Source organism: Rhea pennata, chromosome 13 (assembly GCF_028389875.1).
Source record: "Rhea pennata isolate bPtePen1 chromosome 13, bPtePen1.pri, whole genome shotgun sequence".
In the NCBI taxonomy this organism is placed as follows: domain Eukaryota; kingdom Metazoa; phylum Chordata; class Aves; order Rheiformes; family Rheidae; genus Rhea; species Rhea pennata.
Window position 1 is genome coordinate 1,290,613 of NC_084675.1, and position 21,734 is coordinate 1,312,346.

Below are 21,734 nucleotides of genomic sequence, written 5' to 3' on the forward strand. Positions count from 1 at the left end.
GCACCCTCTGACTCTTTAAGAATGGGGAGGACATCAGGAGGACTCAAATCCAAACCCCCTTCAGAGGTAGCTCAACACAGGCTTCACACTAGGTTGCCCAGGGCTTGATCAAGCCAGGTCTTAAAACCCCCACGAGAGATCCCACAGCCTCTCTGGGCCCATCTTTCAATGTCTCACTATCCTCACAGTGAACTTTTTTTTCTCTAGGTCAACCTTCTCCATTTCTACCTTATAAACACTGCCCCTTTCACTCAGGCTATGCACCTCCATTGCCTGCAGCTCCCTGACTGCATGAAGCGAGCACAATTGCTGCATATTGAACAACGACAGTTGAACATCTTGTTTGCGAACTGGTCCTCTCAGACCTGCTTTGCAACTGCTACATCCCACGCAGGGGGCCCCACCGTATTGACCGAGAGGCAGGCAAGGAGGGCCTTGATCACTGCTGGCAGCCACCCAGTGGATCCACTCTTCCTGCACTGGCTCTTTCTCCCTCTTATTCCCCTCCTGGCCCTGGCCTTTCTAGCAGCCTGTCGCCCCTCAGACGCCAGCACCTCAGGCCTGCGCACCAGAGCGGCGAGCATGCGCGGCGAGCATGCGCGGCGAGCATGCGCGGCGAGCATGCGCGGCGAGCATGCGCGGCGAGCATGCGCGGCGAGCATGCGCGGCGAGCATGCGCGGCGAGCATGCGCGGCGAGCATGCGCGGCGAGCATGCGCGGCGAGCATGCGCGGCGAGCATGCGCGGCGAGCATGCGCGGCGAGCATGCGCGGCGCTGCCCGCCCGCGCCACCAGCGCGCTCTACAGCGGGGCCGCGGCGCCTCAAATAGCGGCGCCCCGCCCAGCTTCCGCCCAGCTTCCGCCCAGCCGCGTCACGTGGCCTCATGTCCCGCCATTGCATCAGCCAGCCGGCGCCCCGCCCCTCGGCCGGGCAAATGGGGCTGGGCTTATCCTGAGCGACGACGACGACAGCCAATCGGAGAGGGGCGCCCGGTGCCGTCGGCGGGGGCGGGGCGGCTCTTGCGGCGCGGCCGGTGGTGCAGAGCGAGGGGCTGCGGCGGCGGCCGCGCAGGTAGGGGCCGGGGGGTGCCGCGCCAGACTGGGTGCTGGCGGCAAGGCGCTCGCGGCCTGCGCAGCACTGCTGGGCGCGAGCCCGCCGCAGAGCGTGCCGGGAGCCTGCCTCTGTCAGCGGCCATGGCGGGTGCGGGGGCCGGAGCGATTGCGACGGCCTGCGGGACCTCTGCCGGGCTCTGGGCTGCTCAGGGGGGCCGTCGGCGTTTGGGCTTGCCCCCGCGACCTTTCTTTGCCTCCCAGGACGGTGCGGGCCGGGGGAAGGTTCCCCGCGAGGGGGGCGGTGGTGAGAGGGTGGAGGCAACGGCACCGCTGGTACTGGAGCCGCTGAGAGAGGCTTTTCTTCCCGGCTCTCTCGGAGGTCGAGGACAGTGCTAAGTACCAGGTACAATATACAGGAGCTGGTCTTCTGTCACTGGTGTGGGTAAGGTAATGTGATTGCTCGCAGGGGTGATTTCCAGGCATCCTTACAGCTGACTCAGCTTGGAGCAGGTGGGTTGGAGCAGATTTCCAGAGGACCTTTCCAACTGCAGCCACTCTACGATCCTATGATTTATTCACCTTGAATGGTTGTAGGACTTAGCAGTTCTCCCCAGAGATAGGGCAAGGCAGACACAGTCTCTGACTAACAGTTCAGTATCCAGGTGAACTTGGTATCTTCAAATACATGGTTTCAAAAAACAGGTAACTTGAGCTAGAACTGCAGACATCTGGGAGATTGGAGGGGGTAGGTTTTGGATCAGCACCATTTGGGACGGACTAATGATTAAACTGGGGAGTTGGTGAAAGTAATTGTTAATGCGAGAAAACCCTTTTAAGAGATAAAGGCAGTGATCCTGATGTTAGTGCTTGAGTTGACAACGTGATGTCTTGATGTAAGAGCCTTGTTCTTTGCTGTCCCCTCAGATTGCACCAAGGCCTGGCTGCTTTCCCTTGCACTTGCTTTTGACAGCTGTGGCTTGCAGTTTTAAGATGGAAGTTACACTAACAGCTAGCCAGATCAGGCAACGATTTATTGACTTCTTCAAGGAAAACAAGCACACTTATGTTCACTCTTCTTCTACAATACCCCTGGATGATCCCACACTGCTTTTTGCCAATGCTGGCATGAATCAGGTAGGATTCCCACTCTGGTACTGTGGTTCTTATGGACATTGCCTGTAGCAGTTGAAATCTATGAAGCTGTCTGCAGAGCTTTTGGAATGCCCGCTCCTTTTTAATAAGCTCCTCCTGGATGCCTGAACTTACCAATAGTTTGTCAAGCTCTAGGTGCAGTCTAAAGCCTCTTGTAGCCTCTTAGATGGCTTGTAGCCTCTTGCAGAGAATTCAGTTTTCTCTTCATATTTCAGTGGCTGGTCTCTGGGCTGAGCTTGGTCACATTCCTCTGATTTCATTTTAGTGAGATTAAGATTTGTCCCTTTGTATCCTGAAGACAGGGTTTTCAAACAAACTACAGTCTCTTCCATGGATTGTTGGAAAGTCGTTGCTGTTTTCATGATCCCCTTTCATCACTTTGTTATAAAGAGGTAGCTGGTGCGTCTCCTGGAGTCCACTGCTCTATTGCAGAGTTGGTAGAAACACTAGGAGAAGTTCCTGAGTCTGCTGGGTTGACTGTGCAGCCATGGGAGCACTGCCAGTATCCCTTTCTTGACCCTTTGGACCACAGCTGGTGCTGCAAATAGGTGCATGAAGAATCCTGGCACAAATGACTAATAACTATTTTAATGAGTGGTTGGGGCTGGGCTACTGAAAGTGCTCTGCAGGAGATCAGCACACAGTTTTTTGCTAACTATATTGCCAGCTGGGAATCTGGCTGCTTTCAGTCCCTTTGGAAGTCCTGGGGCTTGATGTGCTCCAGGAACATGTACATGTGCTGAGTTACAGCCAGTTTTACCCCTCCTTCCATGTGGGAGACAGCAGCCTTGATGTTTCTGAATGCTACTTCAGGTATGTCCAGGCTGGTGGCATATCACAAGGTGGATAAAACTCATTGCCTTGCTTTTGCTAGCAACATTTGAAAGTGAGCTTATGATATTTTTCCTTCATTTAGATTTCTTTCTTCTTTTTCCTCTCAGTTCAAACCCATCTTCCTCAATACTATTGACCCCTCACACCCACTCGCTAAACTGAACAGAGCTACCAACACTCAGAAGTGCATCCGAGCTGGAGGCAAGCACAATGACCTGGATGATGTGGGAAAGGACGTCTACCACCACACATTCTTCGAGATGCTGGGGTCCTGGTCCTTTGGGGATTATTTCAAGGTAAAACTGGCAGCTCTGAATCTTTAGCGCAAAGTTGCCCATCTCCATGATTTCAGCAGAGTGTTTGTCTACAAATGTACCAAGAGGAAAGAAAAGACCTCTACTCAAGAGTAGTTCCAAAGGTTCCCAAGGCATGTTGGGCTCCTTTGGAATAAATGAACATGGAATAAAAACCCCACACTGCAGGATGTTTTGAGATTAGTCACTTAGTGTTTACAAAGGTGCTTATATTCTCACTGCTGGTTTGGTGTCTTCAGGTAGAGGTTTTATTGGCTGTAGCCATGGAAAGTTGCGTATGCTCTGACTGTGATCTCAAAGAGGAGTGATCATAACATAATGATATCCTTGCCCAAGCTTCTTGCTAGAGGAGGGTTCAACTTCACAAAAGGGATGTTAAGAATACAGTATAACAGCAAATTTCAAAGGGTTTTTTTTAGGCAGAGAACCTTCTAGGGGGTAATTTGACTGCATTTGGAAAGCCATATGAGATGTTCCTTGTACCTTGTGCGTTACATATATTAGTTTGCATATTTTTTTATAACAAAAGTCTGTAAGTTCTTGACTGTTTCCTTTGTGGAGAGCTGCTCTGGTCCAGCTTCTGTCTGGTAGACCTAATAGCACAAGGAGACGTCTGGAGAGACTTGGCTGAAATGTTGTGTGGAGACTAGTTTCCTGATCTTCTGAATAACCCTAAGTCAGGCATAGAAGGTTTCTGCATGTTTGAGAGACTCCCTGGGTAGACTGTAATCAGCTAGTGAGTACAGCAGCTGATATTCTGCATGCGCAGGTGTTGCATGTTGAAGAGAAGCTTCCTTTTACTTGCTCACTTCATCTTTCCTTCTACAGGAACTTGCTTGCAAACTGGCTCTGGACCTTCTCACCAAGGAGTTTGGCATCCCTATTGAAAGACTTTATGTTACTTACTTTGGTGGAAATGAAGCTGCAGGATTGCAACCAGACCTGGAGTGCAAGCAGATCTGGCTGGATTTGGGGTAAGGTCCTGCAATCAAGGAAGCTGCATGTTTTGATAAGCAATAGGGAAGGTATCAGCTAGGCAGTGTTGGAGGCTTCTTTTGTGGCTTGAGGGGGACAGATGTCTCTGGTCCTGCTTGCCCAAGTGTGAGTGCACTTCTAAGTTTTGGTAGTTCTACCCAGTTTAGCCAGCAGATGCAAGAGGTCAATACTGTTGAGGAAGGTGGGTTTAAGCTGAGAGGAAGTCTAAACCAAGGAAGGCATCTGGGACCTGTCTCCAGCACTCAAAAGTACTAGCTTTGTGTTGACAGGCGCTCCTCTGCATCAAGAAATCTTTAATTTTTCACAATTTATGCAACTGTCTGCCTTTGTTCGGAGAAAGGTGGCATGCCTTATGTGGCAGAGTAACAGGCATATCTGGCATATCACAAATAATGTTTGCAGGGTGGTAGAACTGCAAAGCCAAAGGGAAGCACTAGTGTTAGATGGAAAAGGCCAAGACCTGTACCCTAGATCTTCCGTTTCAAAATTTCTTGTATAAGCTTAAGAACATAAGTGCCCTGCTAGGTCAGACCAACAATCTTTTCAGTTCAGTGTGTTGTCTCTGACAGCAGGAGGAGGAGATGCTATTCAAAAAGAGCAGGCAAGCCTGGCTGTGCTTGCACTCTTTTCCTCATCCATTTCCAGCATCTGCTGTTGTTGGATTAAGGACAGTAGAGCGTGTGACCACAAGGCAGGCAAGGAAGGGTTGGATACTGGTGACACTCAGAGTTCATGAGGGGTTAAACAGGATAGATTTATTAAAGGACTTATGCTCCGAACTGCACGGGAAGCCCTGGGAATCGCACAGAGGAGTCACTGATGGGAGGCTGCCAGAGGCATGGGTCAGACACACGAGTGGAACGCCCAGACAGGACTCCGCTTGTATCCTAAGGGCTTCTTAATCTACTAGAACTGTTCCCTTGTCTCTGCTTTGCTAGCCTGAGTAGCTGCTGGCCAGGAAGCAGCTAGACATTGTTGACAAAATGGAATGTGCATGCCTGGGCATGATGGGAATTTGGTCAATGTGTAGTTTCACACGCTGGGCCTGCTATCAAGTACTCTGCCAGTCACTGACTCCTCAACAGATCTTCTGCAGGTGCTCTCACTACAGAGGGATACCCTTCTATTCTGTTTATGTTGTAGGGACCTGCACCTCTAAAGTATATCTGATCCTATTTTGAGCCTGTTGGGTTTTTGTAACTCTCAGTCATAGTCCACCCTCAACCTCCTCCCCTCCAAACTGAAGACTCTTACTCTTTGTAGCTTCTCTTTGTAAAGCAGAAGTTCTACCCCTAGGTAGTTTTAGTTGCCCTCTTCTATTCTTTCCCTGCCTCTGCCTCACCCTCCTTGAGACGTGGAAACTAGAAATGCACTTAACAGTCAAGCTGCGAGTATGCCAAAATTTGATGTAGCAATGAAATGCCTTTGGTCTTGTGGCTGTTGCCCCCTGTGAAACCTGTTATGAACCCCATGACACAGATCTAGACTGTGGGGCAAAACCCGCCTAGCATGCATTAAAGTGAGATAGCCACTTTTGTTCCTGACTGAGGCTTCACTAAGAAGTTCTGTAGGCCTCTGCCTACTCAGCAAGGAATCTGGGTGGTAGGATCGTGAGAATTAAGCTCTTGGCTTGGTCTGTCACAGGACCCTGAACACTCTTCTGCCCATTCAGGGAATTGCTGAACTGAAATTTCTTTGATATAGCCCTCAATTTAGGGGATTCCTGCCTTGCCATGAGTTTCTGTTGTTCAACAGGAGTTTCTTATTACAGGCTGGCTGAGAGTAGGATTCTGCCTGGCAATATGAAGGATAACTTCTGGGAAATGGGAGACACAGGCCCCTGCGGCCCTTGCAGCGAGATCCACTATGACCGGATTGGGGACAGAGATGCCTCACACCTGGTCAATCAGGATGACCCCAATGTCCTGGAAATCTGGAACCTGGTGTTCATACAGTTCAACAGGTGGGTGAGACCTGCATTTCCAGGTGACTCCAGTTTTGCATGGGAGTTTGCTCAGGCTGTGCAGTTAGTGATGGCTCCTAGCACAAGACCACATTTTTGACTGTTCTGCCCATTTTTCTTCTGAGCTGCTGAATGGAGAGCACAGCTGAACTATGAGTCCTGGGACTTGCATTTATCCATGCTGTTCCTCATTAGACATGTAGAGTCCCATTAACCACAAGCCATCTCTCCTGTCAGCCTTAACCCCAACTTAGCAGTTTGGCCACTTTCTCGGCCCTCTGACTCAGATGTCTCTTTACTGCTTTGCTGTTTGCTACAGCCTCATTCCTGTCTCTACAAACACCTTCAGCAATTTAAGCATTGTAGAAAGATTTTGAACTTTGGTATTGCACCACTGAGAAGTTAGAGGAGTCGTGGCACTTGGAGGCTGGGCATGCTATCATTGACCGAGGGAGAATCCATATGAGCCTTGCTCTTCATTCAGTCCTGCAGGGTCACCCTTCAGTGTCTCCCTGTCTCCCATCAGGCTCTTGAGGTCAACAGGTTTGGGACTGCTGACCATTCCTTTTTTTCAAGAAGCTGTGCACTTTGCGATGTTCTGTCCCCCAAACAGCTTGAACAGAAGAGGTTAGTTATACCTGGTTTTGAGGGCAAATTAGGAATGATTCGTCAGCTCACTAGTAGGGGTTAAGTAGGAAAGAGATGCCATCCTGATCTGGGTCTAGGTTGTTGTTGAGGTTCTTGTTAATTATATTTTATCACAGTTCCCTTGTGTGTGATTTGTGTATGGGCCTGTCTCTTAAATCTTATGCAACAAAATCTCATGGAGAGGAGAGATGGGCATGTCTCTGCAGTGCCTCTGTCCATAATGGCTTGTCTTTCCTTTTGGGTTTGGACAGGGAAGCTGATGGGAGTCTGAAACCTCTTCCCAAGAAGAGTATTGACACTGGGATGGGTCTGGAGAGGCTGGTTTCTGTGCTGCAGAACAAGATGTCCAACTACGACACTGACCTTTTCATTCCTTATTTTGAAGCCATACAGAAGGTATGAACAGGGTAGTCTGGGCTTGAAGACTGACCCAGCTGTGTCTGTTTCCCTATTTCCTGGACCCTCAGGGAGATGGAGGGAGGTGATTGGCCAGGGATAGTGTCTGCAGATCTCTACTTTCCCAGCTATGGTGAGCTCTGCAGATTTGTCCTTTGCTGAGGAGGGTAGAAGCTCAGGCTGGCCCAACTGATTGCTACCTTGGAGTATGTTTCCAGGGCAGAATGAGGGACGTGAGCAGTGTGGCTTTCCCATATATTTCCTGTGAGCTGTCCTAATCATGTACTCCTTGGTCATCTCTGACAGTGGGAGATGCTCTGGCCAAGAGCCATCCTTTCACCAATGATAGTTAGTACATGTTGCCACTGAGTACTAGACTCAGAGACAGAATTTGTCCTTCAGACTTCTACCCAGAACCTGATGTTGTGCTAATCTGCAGAAATCCCCTGCAAAGAGGAGATCTCTGCCCTAAACCATGAATCGTCACTTGCAGAACCAGTGTGCAATTACTCTGTCTTCCTGGGTGGGGAGGGCTGTTACCAGTGCCAGGAACTAACTGTCATGAGCCCTCTGTGTAATACACATTTATTCCTGTGGAAGTGTCAGAGCTCTCCAGCTGCAGATTGTACTGGAGAAAACATGGAAAACTCTCATGCTTCCTGATCCTCAGAAGGATGTGGGGCAGAACTTCAGAGTCAGAGCTAGAGGGCCACCTTTCCATATGTTAAAGCCATTGGCTAGGCAAAGCAAGTGTGTTCTTGTTTTCCTGCTGTGTGTGGATGTGCTGGAAGCCTGACTGTGAGGACCTTGGCCCATGGTGCAAGACTTGCACCATGTGCAGCCACTCCATTATTACAGCAGTGTCTTTCTCATGGGTAGAGATAGAGACATCCCTAAAAACGGGAAGCTGGGACCCACATGACAGAATTGGAAAGGCTTTTTCCTGGGCAGGTTAATGCCAGGCTGGAATCTATGAGCCAGTGCACAAAACAGATGTTTTCTTCTTTGGATCTCCGTTCACTCTGTCCCTCTCCCTACCTCTGCTCCCTTGGATTTTTTATGCTGTGGTAATTTTACTCTACCTCCCTCTGGCCCTGGACATCCTTTGGCCCTGCAAATGCAGGCTGTGGCACCATGTGGAGCCCAGCAGCTCTCTGTCTTCCCTGGATACATGAGCTCACCTTCTTGTAAAAGGAGTGTGCTGTCTCTGAGCCCTGGGAAGGGAGGGGAGACGAGGCTGACTTGTTAGGTGCTTCCCCTGCAGTTCTGCCACAGTGCTGATCCCCCTCCGCTGTGCCAATTGCCTTCTCTCTGCACAGGGCACTGGTGCCAGGCCGTACATGGGACAGGTTGGTGCTGATGATGCAGATGGCATAGATATGGCCTACCGTGTGCTGGCTGACCACGCACGAACCATCACGCTGGCCCTTTCTGATGGGGGCAGACCTGACAACACTGGCAGAGGGTAAGAAGGGAACTGCCATGCTGCTGCTACTTCTGTTTTGTTCAGTACAGCTTTCCTGAGGGGAGTCTTTTGAGTCTGTGAAATGTCTTTGAAGGCATCACTAGAGCAGTAGATAGAGGAGTGTTTGCCACAGTATATTTGACACTTCAAAAAGCCCTGCAGCACAGTCCCCCAAAAGATGAAGACACGTCAGTCTGAATGCTCTAGTGAGTACCAGTCCCACTGTATCAACCCCCAGAAAGGATCATTATGGACAGGTGGACACAGAACTACACTTGCAGTAATGCTGCTGTCAACAAAGTAATGAAATTTGGGCTGGGGCACTGTGCAGTGGGTACCACTCATAGGACTGGTTCTGGGCACCTAGTGAGTCTGAGGAACAGGGCTGAGGCCAGGCACTTCACCTCTGGCTTGCTGCTGGTGAGAGCAGTTAGTTGAGAGAAAATATGGAGAGAGGGTAAACAAGCCTGCATTCTTGGTCCTGGAAGGGGATGCTGGTAGGTGGATACAGAGGGATCTTACAAGCATGAATCAGAGATGTAATGTTAGCATGAGGGCTTGTGCTATCTCCTAGGTATGTGCTGAGACGGATTCTCCGACGGGCTGTGCGCTACTCCCATGAGAAGCTCAATGCCCCCAAGGGCTTCTTTGCTACACTGGTTGATGTTGTGGTACAGTCATTGGTAAGTTTTCTTTTCACTCCGCTATATTTGCTAGCATGTGCAGATCACCATGCTGAAGGGCTAATCCTCTTGGCTGTGTAGGGGGATGCCTTCCCTGAGCTGAAGAAGGACCCAGATATGGTGAAAGACATCATCAACGAAGAAGAGGATCAGTTCCTGAAAACACTCACCAGAGGACGTCGCATCCTGGACAGGAAGATTCAGAGCCTGGGAGACAGTAAAAGCATCCCCGGTAAGGCTGTGACTTCTTTCCAGATGCACCAAAAGATGTTTATCATTTGGGACTGAGTCAAGGCTTGGCTGCGCTGGGAGCTGAGAACTGGAGTCGAAAGCCTGTTGCTCAGCGTAGGGCCACCCCATTTTTCTCTTGTCTGTGTTCGCTTCCTTAGATCTGCAGCAGCCCAGACACAACATGGTAGTGTGATCTCTCTGCCCTGAGCATGCCAGTGAAGAGCTTATCAGGTGTTTGTGTTCACCAGAGACTTGTTTTCTACCCTGCCAATTACTGACTGCCATAGCACAGAGCCAATTGGGTGGGACAACCAGTTGAGAGCAAGAAAAGGGACATTGGCTCAAGGAACAGGAGTGCTGACTGCTGTTTTTACTCTGCAGGTGACACTGCCTGGCTTCTGTATGACACCTATGGTTTTCCTGTGGATCTCACTGGGCTGATTGCAGAGGAGAAGGGCCTTGTTGTGGATATGGAGGGCTTTGAAGAAGAGCGGAAAAACGCACAGGTAGACAACAGCTCCAGGGGGCACTGGTCTGAGAGTATGCAAGGAGAATTCCCAATCTTTAAGCTTCTGGTCATGAGACTGCTCCTTTCTTATGTGTACACTCACACCTCTGTGCCCTGTGGGAGAGTCCGGAGCACACCACGAGACTTCCTATGGGACATGCCTTTTCTGTGTAGCTGAGGCTGTGTTTGTACACTAAAGTTGTGAGGCCTGTGGCCTCGAACTCAGCCTTCAGACAGAATTGCTGAAGTCCTGGGAGCCCCTTCCCTTGTTCCCATGGAAGTCCTGGTTCTCCCTATCTGAGAAGCAGAGTGTCCAGTCAGGTCTGTAGCTTGGATGTGTCTCCTGACACATGCAGTACAGCAGTATAGGGTAGCATGGATGAGCAGGCCAAATACTTGACCTGCTTGTGCTGGGCTCAGACGTGCTTTGAGTGCCTGCTGGCAGTGCTGGAACAGCCTGCTCTGAAGCCAGAAGAGGTGGGAGCATTCTTCCAGGTGGCGGGTGTTTGCCCAGAGCATAGCTCTGAGCCAGGTGATTCTAGGAATGCGAGAGTGAGAGATGTGTGTCTAGGCTGGTGTGTGCAAGCCAGTGCTGAAGTGGGTTCTCTCAAACTTCTGTGCTTGTCACTTGCAGCTCAAATCCCAAGGCAAGGGTGCTGGAGGGGAGGACCTTCTAATGCTGGACATTTATGCCATCGAAGAGCTAAGGGCCCGAGGGCTGGAGGTGACTGACGATTCACCGAAATACAGCTACACTTCGGATCCAAGTGGTGCCTATGGTATGAGAAAGCCTTCTCAGAACCATCCTCTGCTGCAAAACCTTTCCTCATACATGTCACAGGCAGGAGCTTCTTTGTCAGGTCTTCCTGGCATTTGCCTCAACAAGGGCCCCTCTGAGTTTGCCTTCCTTGGGGCATGAAAGTGGGTGAAATGCATGCACATGAATAGCACGTTTGTAATAACCTGAGCAGAGAAAGAGATTTGCAGACTGTCCAAGGGCTGCTCTAGGGGCTGTTCACATCAGTTGCTGCTAACCTGATCAGAGAGACCTACGGGGACTCCTCTTCCCCACAGCTTGTCTCCGCACTACAGTGTCTGCATTTCCTACGTGCCCGTTGCCAATGCCACACAACTTTGCAGATGCTCCTCAATCTATTAGTGTCCTTGGCCTGCTTGCTGGTTTTGGCTCTTGCTGCTAATTCTTTGATATAGCCACACATGCTGCTGGCTTGTATTGTGAAAGTGTGGAAAGAAGTGTCATTCTCTACCTTGAAAAGTATTGAATCAAATTCCCTCTTCCTCAGCTAAATGTTGTCCTAGTTCTTTCTCTTTACACCTGTTTGTGTGTATAACTGCCATGAGCTTGTGCAATAACTGGGAGCCTTTGCTATGAAGTTCTGCTTCTACATGGTATCTGCAAGGTTTTCCTATTCTACTGACACTGCCTGTCCTCCCGGTGACAGATTTTGGGAGCCTCGTGGCCACAGTGAAAGCCATCCGCAGGGAGAAGAAGTTTGTGGAGGAAGTGTCCACTGGCCAGGAGTGTGGGATAGTACTGGACTGCACTTGCTTCTACGCTGAGCAGGGTGGGCAGATCTATGACGAGGGCTACATGGTCAAGGACGACGCCAGCAGGGAGGATGTGAGTGGGCTTGAGAGCCTGTCATAGTCTGAGCTGGGGCCTGGGCGGTTGCGTTCAGAAAGGAAGAAGGTGTCAAACAAGCTCTAGCAATTACATGTCCATAGCAGGCATCAGACATTGCACAGGTTTCCTTCTTGGGGGTGCGGCATAGCACAGGTGTGCTGGGGTTTGCTCCCCTGCTTCTTGGGAGGCTTCACTAAACTTCATAACTTCATGCTGCAGTGTTAGGCTGTCACCAGAATGCAGGTGCCTGCAGTGGTGGTGCTGGGACGTGGTGCTTCTGAGCCATGAAGTGGGGAGCTGATTCAGCTCTGCCATGCCCCATAACTGTGCCCCACCTTGTCTTTCATTCAGTTCTCTGCTTTGCAGCCTGCATACTATCCCTGGAGGTGCTTAGCTTGCTCATATCACATGCACCAGTCCACCTTTCCCTCAGCTGAGGCTTTTCCAGTTGCAGTCAAGGCCTCTGGATAGACTGTCTGTCTCCCCCTTGGTCTGTCTCCCTCTGCTCACTGAGTGCATTTCCCTCCTTGTACAGAAAACAGAGTTCACGGTGAAGAATGTGCAAGTCCGAGGGGGCTATGTGCTTCACATAGGAACTCTGTATGGGAGCTTGAAAGTAGGAGATCAAGTCCATCTGTCTATTGATGAGGTGAGTTAAGACACAGTATAATAGATGGCTTTACCTCTCAATTCTGGGAGGTTTTACCCATTTCGTTCCATTAGTGCTGCTCTGGGATGAGAGTCTACTCTCCCTGCAGCATGTGGTGCAGGCAAGTAGCATGGCTCTTCCAGTTGAGCTGGAGTAGTGGCCCTCCTGCCTGAGATCTGGCTTCCTCCTTCATGCAAGGCAGATAACACCCTGCTGGCTCTGAGCTACGGACACTGGCTTTTGCTGGTCCGTAGCAGAATCATGTTCAGGGCATGACTGGGAGCTGAGACATGTATGCTGCCCCACTGGCTTGGGGATGACAGCTGAGAGCCTGGGTGGGCTGCCCTGGTCCAGACATTGCGGTAGCAGGCTCAGCCTGCCGAGTGAGCGCTAGGCTAAGCCCAAGTCTGCAAAATACATTTCCTTTCCCTGAAGGGGCTCTTCTGGAGCAAGAAGGAAGGCTACCATCTTGCAGCGCTTTTACCTATTGAGGAGGGGAGACAGTGTCTGTGACCTGGTCTGTCCCTGGCCTCTTTCCAGACAGGCCCAGTGAGGGGACATCCTGGGAAATGCTGTGTGCAAATTGGATGGGAAATGCCCTACTCCCTAAGCCAAGGCTCCAGGGCAGTGGATTTGATGAGCTGTTTCTGGTCTCCTCAGGCTAGTTCAGGTTTCTCTTGAAGCTGCACCATAAAATACACTTCCCTTGCTAGAGACTCTGCAGTGCAAGGCCCCATTTAACAGTGGCTTCCTCCCCCAGACCAGGCGGAGGTCAGTCATGAGCAACCACACAGCCACCCACATCCTCAACTTTGCCCTGCGCTCAGTGCTGGGGGAAGCTGACCAGAGGGGGTCATTGGTGGCACCAGACAAGCTGCGGTTTGACTTCACGGCCAAGGGAGCCTTGTCTACCCAGGAAATCAAGAAAGTTGAAGAGATTGTCAACCAGATAATCGACGAAGCGAAGGTGGGTATGGCTGTCAGGTTCAGAAGGACCTTGTGGGCTGGGGTGGTACTCAGTCAGTTCGCTGTCCCAATCCTGTAGAAAGGATCCTGTTCTTTTTCTGGCAGACCCAGGCATAGGCTTGCCACAGTGTCTGAATTAGCCTCAGTGGACGACTGGGGCACCAGTTTTCAGAAGAAATCTGGTGTGAACCCCATTCATTCTGTGCTTTCTCCTCCCTGTGACTGAACGGTGCAGTGTAACATGGGTTTATGTTTGTTGCCATTCCCCAAAATGTTTCAGGTCAAAGATAAGTTTTGCCTTGGTCACTGGTTCCCACTGACTCTTCTCACATGGACTGTCTCTCTGTGTTCAGTCTTTATGTTCAGCTGGATAGGGACATAGGGACGTAGTTAGGAAAAAAAAATGCCTTGGGTCAAGTTTTTGTGTGATCTGGGATGCTGGAAGTTTGGCCCAGCAGGAGTTTGCTGAGCTACTGATGCCGTATTGTGCACAGATCTGAATGACCTCAAGAAAATTTTGATTGATACCTTGCTCTGTTCACTGGTTCTGAGGCCTCTCTAGGGGTGGAGTAATTCCTTGCCTGCTCTAGTGTCGTATTAGCTATGAGAGCCAAGGAGAACTTGACAGAGCAGCTTCTCAGGCCTGGCTGGTGATGTGAGCCAGACCCTCTATGATGTGAGAGAGTTGCTCTGCCCAGCACAAGCCCTGTCTCAGAGCAGACCGTGGAAGGAACCCTCTGCTCTGCTTGGGAGTTTGTAGTTAGAAGTCACTGAATGTGCAGGAGCACACAGGGTCTGAGCAGGCCCTGGTATCAGGAAACTTGAAGATGGAGTAGCTGTTAAACAATTTGGGATCCCTGCAGCTCAACAAACTGTCACTCCTGTGAGGTACATAACTTTCCTTTTAGGATATTTCAGAGGAAGCCAGGATTCCGTGGGAATGCAGGCCTTTGGTCACAGCTGGCAGGACCAGCTCTTATCTGCACTCCTTTCCTGTCCTCTGCAGACTGTGTATGCCAAGGACTGCATTCTCGCAGCAGCCAAAGCTATCCAAGGCTTGCGGGCTGTTTTTGATGAGACCTACCCCGATCCTGTCCGTGTGGTCTCAATCGGCATCCCTGTGGAAGAGCTGCTGGCTGACCCCTCTGGCCCTGCAGGCTCGATCACTTCTATTGAGTTCTGCGGAGGGACGTGAGTATCTGGACAGGCAGTGGAAGGCAGTGGGGTGGGTGAAGAGGAGTCCCTGCAGATCCTGAGTTCCTGAAGGTCTGCTGTAATGTGTGCTGGGCACAGAAGGGTGAGAGCTTGAGGTAATGATTATAAGCCTCAGCGTTCCCAGTGCACTGTCCTGAGTAAAGCTGTGTTTCCTGTCAGCTTTTGCAGACAGGGAAACTGCCTGTACGCTGTCCCTGCCCACACGTGCAGTCTATGGCAGTGCTGGGAGCATAGTCTTTGCCACCCTTTTTTCCCTCTTAGGCTTTTGATGGCTGAGTTGAGTCCTGTCTCCACTCTTGCTGCATCTCTTTTTTTTTTTTTTTTTTTTTTTTTTTTTGTTCCTGTGCTGATACCTGCTGAGATTTTTAACTCTCTCCTGTGAGTTTGTGTCTGGGTTCTTTCAAAGGCACTTGCAGAACTCCAGCCATACTGGCCCCTTTGTGATTGTGTCAGAAGAAGCAATTGCAAAAGGCATCCGGAGGATAGTTGCAGTCACCGGTGCTGAAGCTCGAAAGGTAAGGGAGAGGCAGGAGATAATCTTCTGTGAAATCTGTGCACTGCAGGAAATCACTGGAGCATGCACACACACATGGTAACCCTCTACCGAGGTTCCTTTCAGTCAAGTTTGGCCAGTATTTCTACTGGGATAACTCAGCGCCACGGGGTATCGTTATGAGTACGTAAAGGACTCCTGGCTTGAACTCCACTAGCCCAGTCACAGAAAAGGATGTTGCTGTCAGTGAAGGTTGTGCTGGAAGTCTCTGTGTGTGGCACAGGTGGAGGAGAGAGCTGGAGGAGTCTAAGCTCTAGCTGTCATGTTAGTGGGGCAGAAGGGGATAGGGTGGATCCCAGAGGTGGCTGCAGGGCAAGCTCACATTGATTTGCAGGATAGGCTGCAGATCTAAAGTCCTCTTGGGGGCGTAAGTGTCAGAATTTATTCAGGCTTGGTACTGTGCTCTCCACTGAGTGTGGGAATGGCAAGGAGTCTTCATGTCTGGAACTGCAGCATATGATTCTGTGCAGAGGACAGCTTGGAAACTCTCTGCAAAACATAACTTGAATTTTATTCTGCTAGGCCCTCAGGAAAGTAGACAGCCTCAAGAAATTGCTGTCTGACCTGGATGCCAAAGTGAAAGTGCAGACAGCTCCCAACAAGGATGTGCAGAAGGAGATTGCAGATCTTAGTGAGGTGAGGATGGGGGCACTCATCTGCCTTCTTAAAGTGAGTGGGACCTTGATTGCTACCAAGTGGCAAGAGTGATGGCAAGAAGACCCAAGTTCAGTTGTGTGCTCCCATGTCTCCCTGGATAGTGTCTGAGGTCACCTGGTCTCAGTTATCCCTATGGGTGTAATCACTTGTGGACTGTCGTCTTCTCCTGTAGAACACAAGCAAAGCAGAAACCCTGAGTCCTGTGGATGTCACAGCCAGCACCTCATTTCTGAAGTTGTTGGGCATTGGGAGGGGTAGCTTACTGGGCTCGACCAATCAAGGGGTTTGTGAGAGCAGTGCAGCAGCTCTTACCTTGTGCTGTGGCCACCCAACCCTTTTCTATTTTGCAGATGCTGGCCACTGCTGTTATCCCACAGTGGCAGAAAGATGAGCTGAGAGAAGCTGTTAAAGCACTGAAGAAGGTTATGGATGACCTGGACCGGGCAAGCAAAGCCAACATCCAGAAACGAGTAAGCCCTGTGCAGGAATCAAAGACAGTTTTGGGGGACCTGTGAGGGTTTTCTTGGGTGCTTTACTTTGGCCCAGCGCAGAAGGAAGCTGAGTACTGGGGATGCCCTGCTCTCTCCTCAAGACCTGTTGGCTGCACCACATGTGGCTCTTGCTCCCTGGAGTGCTGGTTGGCCCACCCTCTTCAACAGTGTTAAGTGATGAGGGCTCTCTGCCTCCCTGAGCATAGCTGCCTCCACTGCTGGTCCGTGGCATGAAGGGCCTGTGGCTCCTCTTGGGATGTTCCTGCTGTAACAGTGGAGCCTCTGTGTCTCAGTGCGGTGTGCATGTGGTACAGAGTTCTTCCTGGATCTCATTGGATTTTCCTGCAGGGGCCACTACTCAAGCAGTATTACAGTCTTGGAGACCACACATGCACCTGCCAGCACATTTCACTCCTGACTGCAGTTTGGGACTGCTTCAGGCCCCCGGCTGGGGGTGTGTTGGGAGAACCTGGGGGGGGAGGGGGGGGCTCTGCAGCTGCAGGAAGGTTATACCTATCGCACTATCGCATCTGTATGCAATGAGTATGCTTCAGCATCTGAATGCTGTTGTTTTCAGGTGTTGGAAAAGACGAAGGAAGTCATTGAGAGTCACCCTAACCAGCCACTGGTCATCATGGAAATGGAAAATGGAGCCTCAGCAAAGGTATGGGAAGGTCTAGTCTCGCTGACAACTTTGTGCCTAAGAAGTAGCTGGATGGTCTCTGTTCACTTGAGAAGAAAGTGCTGTGCTACAGAGCCAGCTTGAAACCTGCAAGCCTAAAGTGGTGGCTAGTGAAGAGGAGGAAGGACCACACTGATGATCTCTACATCCTACCTGCTGGGTTAACAAATGCATTGGAGGGAGTCTTGGCTCTTTGCAGAGCCTCTAGGCCTAATGGACAGTGCAGAAATTGCACAGGATCCCAGATAAGAATCATCTCAAAGGCATCATAAAATGCAGGCTGCAAAAACTCCGAACAGCAGGTCTGCTGAGCCGTAGAAGTTGTATTGCTTGTGACTCTTGCAAGTCAGCTCTGGTAACGCAGTGTCTTAGGCTAAGTATATGGACAGGAGAACACTGCAGAGCTGTTCCCCATCTGCTGGGCGTTGTATCTGCTGCAGCAAAGTTCAGGTTCTTCTCTGTCCAGGGATGAATCTACTCCCTCCCTTCTCCTCCATGCAGAAGTGAAGTTTATTTGCTAGCAGTTGCTGTTGTGAATAAACGCTCCCTTGTGTGCGCTGCACTGCTTACCCTAGCAAGTGACAGGCAGCAGAGGCCAATGATGCTGTGAGGCTGGAACCATCAAGTTTTAATTTCCTATTTAAATTTCTGCTTCAGCAGTCTCTGAGCTGATCCTGCTTATAGACTCCCACCCACTCTCTTTGGCTGTCCTCATTTCCATGGTGACTGCACTCCTGCTCGAAGCTGTGTGGGAGTTGAAACTGCTGCTCTGTTTGCAGGGTTGTTGCCACAGTGGGTGCTGGTGCAGGATTCTCTCTGGTGATGGGAACGCTCCATGGAGTGTGTGGCTCTGTGAGCACATTTCTGGCAGAGGGGTGTATCCTAGGGGGTGGCAGTGCAGGCAGCCAACGGGAGCAGCCAGGTGTTTAGTAGCCAACGGCCACAGTAGCGCTTTGCTCACTAGAGAGCCTGCTTCAGGAGCTCTGTGCTGCATCCTGCTGTCCCCAAGAGCATAGGATGACTCTCTCCTTAGAAATAGTAGGGTGCCTGGCAGCCTCTCTAGTCTCTCTAGTGTGGCTGCATTGTCTAATACTCCTGCAGCTTCTTCACCTTCCAGCTGAGTCCTGCTGACTTTTTGCTCTCTATGGAACAGCCACCACCTCCCTTGAATACAGCAGAGCATTTTCCCCTCTATCCATTACACTTACTGCCAAACCACAGGTTCATTTGCTTCATGGGTGCAGACCCATGAATTTTGCGAGTCCCCAGATAGCTGAACACTGGGAAATAAAAGCAGATCTTTAGTCCCCTCTCCCTGCAGCTGTGAGAGGGCGTGATCAGGTAGCTGTGCCCAGCTTTCAGCTGCTTGCAACTGTGGAAGCAGACTCTCTACCACCAGTTTTCCACAGCTGGGGACATGAAGATACCCTGTGCTTGGGAGAAAAAGCACCACAGGGTGCTGCTAGCTGTTTTAATGCAAGTCCAAATGCTCTACTGGTTGGTGGGTTGTACTCTGGTCTCTGTAGGGATTTGCAGACCATCCTTATCATGGCTGCACAATGCTGTGTGGGGACTGGAGCAGGCCTGTTTGCAAACTTAGTGGAAGATGTGCTGATGTGACTGTGTCATCTCACAGGCGCTGAATGAATCTCTGAAGCTCTTCAAGACTCAGTCCCCCCAGACTGCCACCATGCTCTTTGCTGTAGATAATGAAGCTGGCAGAATCACCTGTCTGTGTCAAGTACCCCAGGTAACACAGAGTGTGCACGTGTGTGTGCACGTGTGTGTGCGTGCCTTTCTCTGAGCTTTGGTGCACCCACCAAAACTGTATCTAACATTGCATGGCAAGAAATGTGGGTTTGCAGCAGCTGCCATCTCTTGTCTTTGCAAAATTTTCGTGCTGCAGGATCAGAGGAGGGGGAGAGGCATTGTAGCCTTTTGTCAGAGCTGGTGGATGGTAAGAAACAGGAAGAGTCAGTATTCAGTGTGGTCAGGCAGACACAGGGGCAGGATATTTGCCACTGGATTGCTGGCATAGCTCCCCCCTGCAAGAGCAGCAGATGGAAGAGGTTTGTCTTGTCTCACCATGCTGCTAGTCTGTCTTCTGACATTGGACTTTTTTTTTTCTTTTTTTGTTTTCTGTACAGGAGACGGTGAGGAAGGGCCTGAAGGCCAGTCAGTGGGTGCAGGAGGTGTCCGTGCTGATGGATGGTAAAGGTGGGGGCAAAGATGTGTCTGCACAAGCTACAGGCAAGAACGTTGGCTGCCTGGAGGAGGCTCTGAAAGTGGCTCTGGACTTTGCCAAGCTCCACTTGGGGGAGCTGAAAAACTGAAGGGAGCCCAGGGCCAGTGTAGGGGGGAGCAGCCGCAGGCCGGCGGCTGCTGCTTGCCCGGGACCGCCTGAGAGCCGCGGCCCGGAGCGCGGCGCCTCTCGCCCCCCACCCCGGCGCGGGGTTGTGCGGTTGTAGGGGGGGGGAGTGTGTTCAATTCGGCTAATAAAGGCCGCCTGCCCCGTGCGCCGCTGGCTGTGCTTGGGGGGCCGGGCCGGGCCGGGCTCCTCCCTCCGGCCCTCCCTCTCTCTTTCCCTGCTTCCCTCGCGGGGCGGCCGGCCGGAGGATGCCGCTGGATCACCGCCGCCTGCGGGGCCCCGAGGAGTCGCAGCCGCCGGAGGTGTGGGCGGCGGCGGCGGCGGAGGAGGAGGAGGAGGAGGAGGTGCGGGACCCATGCGCCTTGCGGCCGCTGTTCGCGCGCGCAGGGCTGCTGAGCCAGGCCGAGGGCTCGGCCTACGTGGAGCTGGCGAGCGGCACCAAGGTGCTGTGCGCCGCCTGGGGCCCGCGCGAGGCGGCGGCGGCGGCGGAGCCGGGCGGCGCGGCGGCGGCGGCGGGGCGGTTAGTGTGCGAGTTCCGGCGCGCGCCCTTCGCCGGGCGCGGGCGGCGGGCGGCGGCGCGCGAGGCGGCGGCGGAGCGCGAGGCGGCGGCGGCGCTGCGCGAGGCGCTGGAGCCGGCGGTGCGGCTGGCGCGTTACCCGCGCGCGCGCCTCGCCGTCAGCGCGCTGCTGCTGCAGGACGGCGGCTCCGCCCTGGCCGCCGCCGTCAGCGCCGCCGCGCTGGCGCTCGCCGACGCCGGCGTGGAGATGTACGACCTGGCGGTGGGCTGCGCCCTGTGCCGGCCGCCCGGCCCCGCCGCCGCCGCCTCCTGGCTCCTGCAGCCCAGTGAGGCCGAGGAGCGCCGCGCCGCTGCCCTCCTCACCGTGGCCCTGCTGCCCTCCCTCAACCAGGTGTCGGGGCTGCTGGGCTGCGGCCAGGGCGGCCCCCCTGACAGCTGGGCCCAGGCCCTGCGCCTCGGCCTCGATGGCTGCCACCGCCTCTACCCCGTGCTGCGGCAGAGCCTCCTGCGCGCTGCTCGGCGCCGTGCCACCCCCTCCACTGCCTGAGCCGGCCTGAAGGGCCCCCTCTGCTGCCGCAGGCCCCAGAGGCCAGCAGAGCGGCCTTGTACTGCTAGAGCCCCCGGATTTGTCCCCCTGCACTGCCAGAAGCCTCTCCGGAGCAGCCCCCCGCTGCCCGAGCCCACTGGAGCCCAGCCGAGCAGCCGCCTGCACTGCCAGAGACCCCAGAGCCTTCCTGAGCAGCCCCTCGCAGCACCGCAGACCTCCCAGAGCACCCCAGCTCCTGCCTGAGCAGCCTGTCCATATTGTTAGAGGCCCCCCCCACCTTGAGCGGTCTTCACACCACCTAAGCCCCCCCAAAGCAGCCACCCACACACACACACATTGCCTGAGCTGCTGCAGAGTGGACCCCACATCACCTCAGCTGCCAGAGCCTGCCTGTGCCCCCTTCCCCCCCCCCACACCACTGGAGTGCTCCTGGACCCCCCCCCCCAAGGGACTGCCCACACTGCTGAGATCAGCTGCTTTAACTACTGGATCCCCCCAAGAGCATCCTCGCACCTGCTGGAGCCCCCCAGTCAGCCACCCGTGTTGCGGGAGCCCACCAGAGTCTACTAGGCCACCCTGGACTCACCAAGGCCCAAAGCTTGGCGGTGGCCCTGGTGCCAAGGATGAGACTGCCATGTCCAGCCTGTCCATTACCAACACCCCACCACAACCATTCACACAACAGGACTCGAGCAGCCCTGGCAGGAACCATCTATCACTACAGCCTGTGCGTTGCTTGGACTTTACAAGAGACTTGCCTGGACAGTGCTTCGGGGTGGTGGAGAGACATGTTTTGGCTGTTTTTTGTTTTTTGTTTTTTTTAATATATATAATAAACCCAGCTTTTCTGATGAGTCTTCAGCCTGCTTGGGTCTGCCAGCGAGACACTGAAGGATGTGCTCATTTGCCTGGCACCGCTAGTCCATGGCTACTTGTCCAACTGACTGCCAAGCAGCAGGGTCAGTCCTTCACAAAGAGGGGGCTGTGCACTCACACTTGGACTTTCCTCTGTTGGCTGCTGGTTATGTGCAACTTGGTGTTAGAAGTGGCAACCACAGCAGCAAATTTTGCCCAATGTAGTCTGCCTCAGTTCCTGATGCAGGCAAGACCTGAGATCAGGGCTGCCCTTACCACTGAGCCCAGAAGTGGCCTGGGCCAGGCGCTGCAGGGAGGTTGTTTCTCTGCCAGGAGCACAGCTCACT

The 21,734-nt window shown here is 52.6% G+C and overlaps 2 protein-coding genes across 4 annotated transcripts; both read left to right on the forward strand.

The window, feature by feature from the left end:
• Positions 1-979: 979 nt before the first annotated feature.
• Positions 980-19,616, forward strand: AARS1 (alanyl-tRNA synthetase 1). Of its 3 annotated transcripts, none has more exons than XM_062586326.1 (21): positions 980-1,071; positions 1,977-2,186; positions 3,146-3,334; positions 4,181-4,326; positions 6,120-6,311; positions 7,211-7,355; positions 8,675-8,820; positions 9,395-9,503; positions 9,585-9,735; positions 10,116-10,240; positions 10,877-11,021; positions 11,706-11,884; positions 12,423-12,536; positions 13,297-13,503; positions 14,509-14,693; positions 15,124-15,232; positions 15,793-15,906; positions 16,278-16,397; positions 16,996-17,082; positions 18,737-18,850; positions 19,248-19,616. In XM_062586326.1, exons 2-21 carry the CDS (start codon positions 2,043-2,045, stop codon positions 19,431-19,433), a joined length of 2,907 nt encoding a protein of 968 aa, XP_062442310.1. In that variant the 5' UTR covers positions 980-1,071; positions 1,977-2,042; the 3' UTR covers positions 19,434-19,616. The 3 variants fall into 3 exon arrangements, with proteins under 3 accessions (XP_062442310.1, XP_062442311.1, XP_062442309.1); XM_062586325.1 differs by lacking the exon at positions 980-1,071 and adding an exon at positions 1,354-1,455; XM_062586327.1 differs by lacking the exon at positions 1,977-2,186 and having other exon boundaries at positions 1,049-1,071.
• Positions 19,617-19,688: 72 nt separating this feature from the next.
• Positions 19,689-21,386, forward strand: EXOSC6 (exosome component 6). The gene has a single exon (XM_062586328.1). It carries the CDS (start codon positions 19,717-19,719, stop codon positions 20,530-20,532), a length of 816 nt encoding a protein of 271 aa, XP_062442312.1. The 5' UTR covers positions 19,689-19,716; the 3' UTR covers positions 20,533-21,386.
• Positions 21,387-21,734: the final 348 nt, after the last annotated feature.

Bases quoted from the DNA above. Each gene is read 5' to 3' on its own strand.
- AARS1 (XM_062586326.1), top strand. From the start codon at position 2,043: ATGGAAGTTACACTAACAGCTAGCCAGATCAGGCAACGATTTATTGAC. The intron at 10,241-10,876 runs GTAGACAACAGC...TGTCACTTGCAG, and splicing joins AAGAGCGGAAAAACGCACAG to CTCAAATCCCAAGGCAAGGG. The intron at 17,083-18,736 runs GTATGGGAAGGT...GTCATCTCACAG, and splicing joins AAAATGGAGCCTCAGCAAAG to GCGCTGAATGAATCTCTGAA.
- EXOSC6 (XM_062586328.1), top strand. From the start codon at position 19,717: ATGCCGCTGGATCACCGCCGCCTGCGGGGCCCCGAGGAGTCGCAGCCG.